The 10,502-nt window shown below is 44.8% G+C and overlaps 1 protein-coding gene across 1 annotated transcript; it reads left to right on the top strand.

The window, feature by feature from the left end:
- Positions 1-4,034: 4,034 nt before the first annotated feature.
- Positions 4,035-10,227, top strand: LOC124129020. The gene is made up of 6 exons (XM_048382940.1): positions 4,035-4,355; positions 4,546-4,738; positions 4,971-5,037; positions 5,195-5,260; positions 5,413-5,493; positions 5,706-10,227. Exons 1-6 carry the CDS (start codon positions 4,249-4,251, stop codon positions 10,220-10,222), a joined length of 5,031 nt encoding a protein of 1,676 aa, XP_048238897.1. The 5' UTR covers positions 4,035-4,248; the 3' UTR covers positions 10,223-10,227.
- Positions 10,228-10,502: the final 275 nt, after the last annotated feature.

Here is a 10,502-nt window from a genome sequence, read left to right as displayed (position 1 = left end):
AAGTGTTCATATTCTGTTTATCGGCAATAAATGACATAAGGCGATTCATGCGGGTAAATACGATTTACTTCAGAACTAGTATAGATTACTTTAGGTTAGGAGAAAATGTATGTAATTAACAGAACTTTGGATTTCGGCAAGTTCGTGCTCAGGGGGTTGTTTGGGCGGGTTCAAAGGATTCGGGTCATGGCTTGGGCTTTGTGTTGGACATGTAGACGGCATTTCCAGGTGTGACGTATCAATGACCAAAATGATGTCTGATGCAATTCTCTATTTTGACTTGTACCGTATGTTTCCGTGCCTTTTCGGGTGATCAATTAGCTTGCATTTGCATGTGTTTGTGGTGGGTGCCACCAGTGGATCGGGATGAGCTCGCCTTTTTGCGAGCACCAAGTGTCATCATTTTTTATGGTGAATAATGAAACATGCTCCTGGTGTTGTCGGAATCGTGCAGTTGGCGCTACTTTTGGCAAGGGTTTCTTGTGATGATGGAATGGCTTATGTCGTTTTTGTCAACTGATAAACATGTGATATAATGTCAGTGTATATGGTCATGTAATTAAGAAACAAACCGCGAGTGGGAGTTGTTTATTGTACGATACACAACGACCACGACTCGTTTATTTCTCATATGAAATATCAACATTACGTACAGCCTCTTTAAGGGTCCCGTGTTAAATTAGGAACAAGTACACGCTTTAAAAATATTTACCCGTACTTAAATTATGATGACTCCCTGAATAGAATCCGACCGCGTCATTGCCAGGTAAATCCATTTTATGAACAGGAGGGGTTGAATTTTGTCTTTCCCGCATATTCTCACAATTTTCTCGTCGATTATATGTAACTTTTCTCTCAATACCGATTGTCATTTCGTTCTCACTTTCGGATGCGATTGTTCCGGCAATTGCATTTATCTACCTTCCCCAGCTACATCTACTGGGAACAACTCACTAGACACTCCCCTCTCACAAATAACGTCAAGTTTACGACGTCCTCAAGCTGCGAGTGCATGTTCGAACCTCCATAAATGACGTCATGATAGAACAATGTTTTATCGTGAAATATATATCGGTTCCTTCTTCTTTGCTCTTTGCGATTTATCGCGTAGCTGTCTTGGTTTATGGACAAGCATAGTCGCCTATAACGGCATGCATTGGCAGCTGAAGACCTATTCTAACCCGGATTTTCAAAAGTCAAGCGGGATTCAACTGATATATTAAGATGAAATAAAACTGAATTATATGTGCTGTTTACATATCATATCAAAGTTTCCCAAATTGTTACCAAATGTTGGCCACAGCAAGGCTACGTATTCACAACTAATTGTGGTAGGCACAGTATAACTCATGCTTCTTGACTGAGGCAGGGCCGTATTCCGCCTTGTGGGTCACCTGCTTGGCAATATGGAACGGGAAATCTGCAGGGGTTGAGGGCAGTTAAGTTGATGGTACAGACAGATAACAGAGATCATTTTACAAATGTGAAACCTCATTCCACAAAGGAAGAGGCGAAAGTTGATACTTGTTGAGATTTACAGAACAAAGGCAGTTATTTCTAGTTTTACCAGTTTTTTACTGACTCTCGAGGATACATTTGATAAAACAATTAATGTGTGTGTGTGTGTGTGTGTGTGTGTGTGTGTGTGTGTGTGTGTGTGTGTGTGTGTGTGTGTGTGTGTGTGTGTGTGTGTGTGTGTGTGTGAAGAAGAATTGTACAGCATAAAAATGGCTACGTAGTTCGGGTAGATATGTAGAATGCCCAGCCTGTATGACCTTTGAGACACCACATTTTCAGTCATTAAAATGCGTAAAACATTTATTGAGTAAATGAAAACATTATAAGTGAATGAAACAAAAGACATCAGTACAGGCACATCCAGTCCCCCAACACCAAGTCTGCATGTATCAATACCCATACCTGCCACATCCTCAACCACTTAACTTACTTACACAATCATCTCACTACATGTTCGCCAACCCTCGTATCACAACGCACGCACGCGCACACACATCGCATTCATCTTTCCCCTTTATCCCTACAACCATCTCATTATGTCTACGTCAGCCATCATGGATACATGCGCATGCTTACATACATAATCCACCCTCCCACCATTCCCCACCATCCATCGAACTATAACTATATCCGCCCTCATGTATCGGTATTCGTGCTTACATACATACACCCTCCTACCATTCCCCTACATCCATCGCACTATAACTATAACCACCTTCATGCATCCACACTCATGTTCACATTGCATTGCATGCATCGAATTACACGTTTAAAATATCGTAAATATTTTACAATATGTACATATTAAATATCAGCAAACAGAGAGTATTATAACGCAATAGATTTCATCCGTCAAAACATCACAGAAGGAAGGGCAGCCTGGAAATTTACAATGGCATCAGAATGCACTAAGACGTTCAGCTGGTCAGGAGGTGAGAGTTGCGGAAAATTACGATAAACTTCAGATCTCCATTACGAATATCTAAAGTGTGAATAAAGATCACAGCTTGCTATAAAGTGTACTTCATCCCTGCAGATTTAGCAATTTCCTTAGCTATAAAATTTATGTCTAAATGCTCATGTAGACAAAGACCCAAATGTTTATAGGCATGACCATATTATGTTCCTCGGAAATATCTCCACATTTAAAAACAAAGCTAGATTGAGGCTTTGAAGGCATTAAGAAGTGATACACACAAGGAAGAAAATGTATGGATGTCAACGTCTTTATTATGAGGAACACAACGTTTCGGAGTAAAAACTTACTCCTTCATCAGGTGAATAAATGCTATGAGGCAGAGAAGATATATATATGTACCTGTAAGAACAACAAAAGTAAAAAGATAGCAAAGGAGGAAACGTAACAAGAGTAGCCAATAAGTAATTGGCGCTAATTACCCCGGCCTCCCGTTTGCCCATTGTCCATTGCCCATTACCAATCTTTCATAAGATAAGTTTGGGCTTTAATTTGTCAATTGATAATCAACTATCAACAGTAGTAGTATAGGACGGGTCCGCAGAAGGTAGTTTTGGTTGATCCGGTTGATCCAGGCGGATGCGAAGGTGATTGGCTGATCAAAGTCACGTGATCGGATAGGATGACTCATGCATCAACAGCGCGTCACAGGTGAGGGGGAATGAAAGGTGTGTGTTTATAAGACAGAAAAGAATTCATAAGAAAACAAAAGTAAAGGGTATTCAATAGAGCTATGTGTATAGCGTGCTGCCTTGAATAGACAGACCGTACCCGTCAGCCCAGTTTGAATTAAGCGCGCTTAACAACTGACGTGGCCTCGTCGTTTAACCCGCGCTCGCTAGAGCGTGCGACCTGGTTTTGATGAATGCAGGGTGTGTGTTGAAAGTACAAGTACCACAATGGAGACGGGTTAAGTCAACACGATATACGTCGGGTAATGTAGGAAAAAAAACTGTACGTCTAGCTGGAACAGATCCATCTTATACGGTCTACACGTTGTACACCACGAACGTTAGACAACCTATATAGAAAAAAATACATAGAGACAAAATAGATAAGACTACGCAATCAGTAAGCTAGCAGTGTCGTTTAATTACATTTAGCGCGCAAGAACGAGGTAGTCACGTCACCCTGCATTGACTATAACGCTGAAGGCAGCCGGATTTCGAATCACCCCGCGCTGCGTACTATTGTGAACCATTTGTATAGAGGGCGTTCACTTATTCAGCCCTATCCCGACTAGCGTAGTTGATGTTTCAACGCTAGCGTTTCCATTTAACGCGATGACAAATAAACCGTACGGTTTGAGTTTTAACCGTGTATCATGATGTGCACAGTTTTACTTCAGAACGTGCTATTTTGACAATTGATAGTTAGAACCATGTCTATGTTCAATAGAAAACTGATGAGTATATGTACCCGTGTGACGGCACGAAGCTAGGTTTGTTGGGAAAGTGATGGAAGCCATCTATAAGATATTTTCATGTTTACAATACTCACCCTTAATCGGATAGGATGACTATACTATGTCTATACTAGCCTAGACTACTCTACTAAAATTGAGGTCAGGCACCGAGATAGCCAACGCGCAGGTGTGTACATAATAATAATATCTGAATTGCTCAATGTTCAACATCTTTTCCCGTGTGACCGTACAGACAGATACACAGGTGCATCTATATGGGCATATGGGTGGTCCGTATCCCAAGCTGTCAGTCATGCTTATACAGGTGCGTTGAACGGCCAGTTACTATATGGCAATCATTCATCATAGAAACATCCTATATAAGCACCACCCCGAATATCAGAGCGTCATTTCAGTTTCAACAGTCAGCAAGGAAAACATGGATTCATCAAACGCGTAAGTGTATTTCTTAATGACTTATTTCGTTTATATTAAATGAGAATACTATACAGCTTACACATGTTTTAGGCTGAGTGAAAAGGTATGCGTTAGTAAAAGTGATTATGAGTAACTCTCATTACCAACTTTATGAAGAAAACAATGTTGTATCTCTAGCGAGAATTGAAAGGAATGTTTTGTCTTTCAGACCATTCACCTGTCCTGTGTGCGGAAACTTATATTCCTCTCAAAGGAATGTGAACCGCCACAGGAGGTCTGTTCACCAAGGGCAGCGCTTTAGTTGCGAGAAATGCTCTAAAAGTTTTGCATCCAATCAAAAACTTAACAAGCACAAGTGCGCTGCCTGCTCGCAACATCGGCTTTCGGAATACCGTTGTAGCGTAAGTTTCAGTTTCATTATACTTTCGTGAATGTAAGGCTAATTTCATTAGATTTAAGCAAATATGTGTGGGACTTTTATTTATCTTCCTATGCTTATTAAAAGGTAATTTTCATTTTAACACATGTGGTTCATTCTATGTTGAAAACAAGGACATCGTGCTATGTTAGTAAGAGTGTCGTTACTAAACTCGTACAGTCCCTTTAAGAACACTGCTTTATTTCTACATACAGAAATGCCCCGAGGTGTTCCCCTCTCCCCGTGACTTGGCCGTGCATTTTCGACGGTGTCATTCTAGTGGTAAGTTGAATGTTCATAATGCCATCTGAAGTAAAAGTGTGAAAGACATGGGTTATTGTATTGAAAATATTCCATTCGTGACTTCGAGCTTATCATTTCCCTCGAATAAAATATGCTCAGATGCTATAGATTGAACATTTTATCTTTTTCTCCACAGGCGCAACACAGACGTCGCGTCATGACGCACGGCCGTCTACCTCTAGGACAGTACCGGTTAGTGGAGGTGAGTTCTATTTTGTATCTATCTATCACTTCATTCATCCATGGTTAGTATTAAGGAGGTTCATACCGCGTAGGGTTTCACTATATATGTGTGTCGTGTGTTTGTAGATAGCATTGACTGGGATGTTTTCAGTAAACTGTTTTGTATTTCAGGGACAACCTCTACAAACCAGCCAACACCGTCCACCTCCTCGGGGCAGGTTGCAAGGGTGGGAAACTCTCGTGCTATTGGAGGTAGATATTGAATAGTATTTTATAAGCTATGGGTTTTAGCTAGCCCTGAATTATATGTATTAAGTCAACCCGTCATGGTGTTCATATGTATTGTACAATATGTTAGTCATGCGATTTATTTGAAGCATAAGAGCTCGTTGTGAGGGAGTGAGTGAACGATGCTGTTATAGGCGAGCCTAGTATTCATACATTGAATTTTATTCTATCACCAGCTCCCTCATCGTCCCGCATCGCAGCATCGGATGGTTGTACTACCTGCCGGACGTGTCATAGGCGTTTCGAGGATCGGTTGTCTCTCTACCGTCATCAGATGATAGAGGGACACCGTGTCCTACCATCGCAGTCCGGCGGGAGTATGGATACCGATGCTGTTGGTAGTGAGCTCCAACCACGCCCATGGGGAGAAGGTCCCGCCCCGTGGGTAGAGGAGAGCACTGGCAAGGTGACGGAGCCCGGACTCCAGGAAGCCTATGACCTGGACGCTCCCTACATCCTCGCGCGGGACCAACCCGGGGAGGTGTTTTCTACCTACAACCTCCCCGTCAACAACAACTTTTCGATAGGTGAGTTGATGGAACGCGCTAGGGAAATCTATCAATCATTAAGTTATAGTTTTAGGTTCAATCTAGCGTTCGGTGTCATCCTGCGTCACGTGGAGACGGGACGCTATCGCTATTTCCACCCTTACGCTGTCGATCCGCTCTTTACTACTCCTCTCTATATCACCGAGCTGAGGGATCTCGAACGGTTGCGTCAGAGACTGGAAAGCTTAGATGTGATGTCTTATCTATTGAAACAACGCCCCGATACCAAATGGAAACCCGTTTTGATCACGAATGTACAGTTTTACGCGTACAGAATGAATTTTCCTTTAGGCCATCCCCCTGTTGCTCTCCCCGATTATCTGAAACACCATAAAGCAATTATAGCATTAGATTATAACAAGTTCACAAAACGGTTTTATGATGATCACCTTTGTGCTTTCCGGTGTTTGGCACTGCATCGAGATCCTTCCGCTCGACAATCACTAGAAAAACCTACCAAAGCTCTTTACTATCAGTGGGTCGCCTACACTCGGGACCATCATCTCCAATCTTTGTATCAAGTTCGTCCCGAAGAGTACGCGGGTCTCCCCCCTTCTCTCCTGTGTCACTTTGAAGCCTGTTTCCGTGTGAATGTGAGCGTGTTCACTCTAGACGTGACGGGGATAGCTCAACCCGTGTATAAATCTAGAGGGTTGTATCAGGAACACATGTACTTAAATCAATTCGAAAATCACCTATCCCTCATTACCAATATGAACATCTATTGTAAACGCTACCAGTGTCCCACGTGCGAACGCCTCTTCCGGCGCAAAATCAAATGCAACGAACACCAACGTCGTTGCACGGCTCAAACGACTTTGCGGTTCCCGGGTGGTTTCCACCACACCCCAAAGACCGTGTTTGACGAGCTGGAAGAGTTCGATTTCGTCGTCGAGCCTAGAGACAGATATTTCCCGTGGTTCGTGGTGTTCGATTTTGAGTGTTTTTTGAAACCGATGAATACCGGAACCCAGAAACTGAGATGGACGCAAGAACACCACCCCATCTCGGTCAGCGTGTGTTCCAATGTGGAAGGGTTTACTTCGCCGCACTGCATCGTCGATTCCGATCCGGATCGACTGATTGCTGCCATGTTGTCATACATGACGGAAATAGGAGAAGCCGTAAACGAGCTATCCAAAGAAAAATATAAAGGGGTGTTAGAACGCTTGCGCGAGTGGATGCAATTGTTGTCTGACGAGGACCAGGCGACTGTTGACGACGACGACGACGATGATGATGATGATGATGTTGATGATGTCAACGTCAGGAAGGGTGACAACCACCCCGCCAAAGGCAAGTCTACTCGCGCACACTCTACCCCCCTGGCTAAGTGGAGAAAGCACGTGAGCGATCTCTGCGGGAAGCTTCTGGGGTACTGTTCTCAAGTCCCCGTCCTCGGTTTTAATTCAGCTCGTTACGATCTGAATATCATTAAGGAAAAACTACCCAAACATCTCTCTCTCGACGACGTCGAATCTCAGGCTTTCACCGTCAAGAAAAACAATGCTTACTTGTGTCAAAGTAATCAAAGTTTCAAATTTCTTGACGTCACGCAATATCTCTCTCCCGGAACGAGTTATGCTCAGTTTCTGAAAGCATTCGGAGTGCAAGAGAAAAAGGGATTTTTCCCGTACGAGTATCTCGACACTCCGGATAAGTTAAACGAAACTCGGCTTCCCCCTCTGGGTGAGGCATGGTATTCCAGTCTCAAACAGAAGTCCGTCCTCGACGACGGTGTGAAATCCATCGAGGAAAATTATGCCGAGCTCGAGGAAGTTTGGAGACGGGAAGGCATGTCCACGTTTCGAGATTTCCTCGAGTGGTATAACAATCTGGACGTGGGTCCCTTTGTGGAAGCCGTACGAGCCATGCAACGGTTTTATTTCGAGGATGGCATCGACCTCTTTAAAACCACTATGTCGGTACCCGGTGTGGCCCGTCAGAAACTATTCCGGGAGAGTCGAAAGTTAGGGGTCTCCTTTGCTCTGTTCGATAAACGCAACGAAGACCTCTATCACACCGTGAAGGGTAACGTGGTCGGCGGTCCTTCTATCATATTCACGAGGTACCACAAAGCCGATCAAACGTTGATTAGAGGCCATCCCGAAAAACGGTGTAAAAGGGTGGTTGGGTATGACGCGAACGCGTTATACTTGTGGGCTATAGATCAGCCCATGCCCACCGGTCCTTTCGTGCGTAGGAGAGCCGAGAATCGATTCAAGCCGGAACGCAGGGACAGGTACGCGTGCATGTACGATTGGATGGATTGGTTGAGGGAGCAGGAAGGGCGGGACATTCGGCACAAGTTAAACTGGGGGCGGGAAAAACGAGTCGGGCCGTACTTGGTGGATGGGTTCATTCCCGGCTCCATGACCGTATTCGAGTTTCATGGATGCTATTTCCACGGCCACCATTGTCACCTCACGACGAAAGCGCGCGCTCAGGAAAAATCAAGAGAACGATTAGAACAAAAACTAAAGGCAACCAGAGCGCGCGCTGCTTACATCCGTGATCTGGGTTACACGGTCGTGGAAATGTGGGAATGTAACTTTCGCGCCGAGTGCAAAACTAATTCCCAGCTCTCGTCCTTTATTCGAGATCGTCAACCACCTTTCACTCAAAAGAAGGCGTGGAAGAAGGTCTCGGAGCGGGACATGTTGAACGCTGTGGAAAAGGGGGAACTTTTCGGCATGGTGGAAGTGGACATTCGCGTCCCCGACCACTGGATGCCTGGACAGAACCCTCACGGCACTCGTCTCTCCCCGAAGGAGTACTTTCAAGAGATGACTCCCTTGTTTTGCAATGCAGAAGTTCCGTTCGAGATTATCGGGGAACACATGCAGGGGTACATCAGGGAAAACGACTTGAGTACAAAACCGCGCCGTATGCTCGTTGGCGGGTTAAAGGCGCGGAAAATCTTGATCGCCACCCCTCTGTTGCAATGGTATTTACAGCACGGCATGGTGGTCGATCGCGTGTACCAAGTCGTCGAGTACACCCCGAACGCGTGTTTTCAGCAGTTCGTTCGGGACGTGTGCTCGGCCAGACGAGAAGCCGACCGAGATCCCTCAGCAGCCATTCGCGGGGATACGGCTAAACTTACGGGCAACTCCGCGTACGGTTCGGTTTTGATCAATAAAGAAAAACATCAGACCGTCTCGTACGTGTGTGGTCAAACGGCGGCTAGCACACAAGTCAATTTCCCTCAATTCAGGAAATTGACGGAACTGGGAGATGAGTACTTTGAGGTGGAGAAAGCCAAGAAAGTCATACGCCTCGATACTCCCGTGCAGCTGGGGTATTTCATCCTGCAGTACGCCAAACTGCGCATGCTTCAATTTTACTACGATTTCATGGACGTGTACGTGGATCGTAGCGATTTTGAATACATGGAGATGGACACGGACAGCGCTTACATGGCCTTGAGCGCGAAATGTCTGTCCGACGTCATTAAACCCACCAAACAGTCGGCGTACCAGGACCAGTTGAAGGGGCTCTGTGGTGACCATAACCCGGACGACAGCCACGTCACGCGTTGGTTTCCACGCAGTTGCTGTTCCGTCCACGCCCTTCACGACAAACGTACTCCGGGTTTATTCAAACTCGAGTACGAAGGAGACGAGATGATCGGACTATGTAGTAAAACGTACTTAGTCTCACAGTCCAGTCTCCAGCGAACGCCAAAGCCAACGCCGAGTTCGAGCGTACGTACAGCACAACGTTTACTACGCCGTGCTCGCCGCCGGCTCGGTCGCAACAAGCCCGTCAATAACAAGGCCCGACGCCTCCGTTCAAACACCCCTGTCGTCGGTCATTTCGAACGCCGGGAAAAATTCTCCTGTAAAGGCATCTCGAAACGCACACTGAAAACACCACTAAGAGCGTTTAGAGATGTTTTACGTACGCGAGTACCCGGCGAGGGGTTGAACAGAGGTTTCCGACTCAAGGGGAATACCATGTGTTCCTATCAACAGTCACGTCAGGGGTTGAGCTATCTGTATTGTAAACGTCGAGTGCTAGCCGATGGCATTCACACAGCCCCTCTAGACCTAGAGCTTTGTCCTTGGCCTTCCCGTGACGACAGGTTGGATGACACCGACACCTTTTTGGCCGAACTTTTAGAAAATTTAGCAGAAAATTAAACAAAAGTCCCAAGCGCGTTCCCTCAACTCCAGTTGTGTGCATATTATAGTTATTTATTTATTTATTATAATTAGAAGCATATTGTACCTGTGATATTTTGATTTCTCAAATGTATTTTACATGAATAAATCTATGTTATTTTGTAAAGAGTGTTGGTTGTTTTGTCTTAAACCATATAGGTCTACTTTCTAGAAGTCGTGTATGAAATAATACATCCATTCGCATACGAGTCCCGTACCCACTCGGAACAGAATGTACTGCCTTCTATAAGTTCACTAC

This window comes from Haliotis rufescens, unplaced genomic scaffold (genome assembly GCF_023055435.1).
Source record: "Haliotis rufescens isolate VD_foot unplaced genomic scaffold, xgHalRufe1.0.p SCAF_42, whole genome shotgun sequence".
Lineage (NCBI taxonomy): Eukaryota > Metazoa > Mollusca > Gastropoda > Lepetellida > Haliotidae > Haliotis > Haliotis rufescens.
This window is presented reverse-complemented; position numbering and strand designations above follow the sequence as displayed.

Coding starts and splice junctions, on each gene's coding strand:
- LOC124129020 (XM_048382940.1), top strand. CDS start 4,249: ATGGCAATCATTCATCATAGAAACATCCTATATAAGCACCACCCCGAA. Junction 4,356..4,545: donor AACATGGATTCATCAAACGC/GTAAGTGTATTT, acceptor TTTGTCTTTCAG/ACCATTCACCTGTCCTGTGT. Junction 5,261..5,412: donor GACAGTACCGGTTAGTGGAG/GTGAGTTCTATT, acceptor TTTGTATTTCAG/GGACAACCTCTACAAACCAG.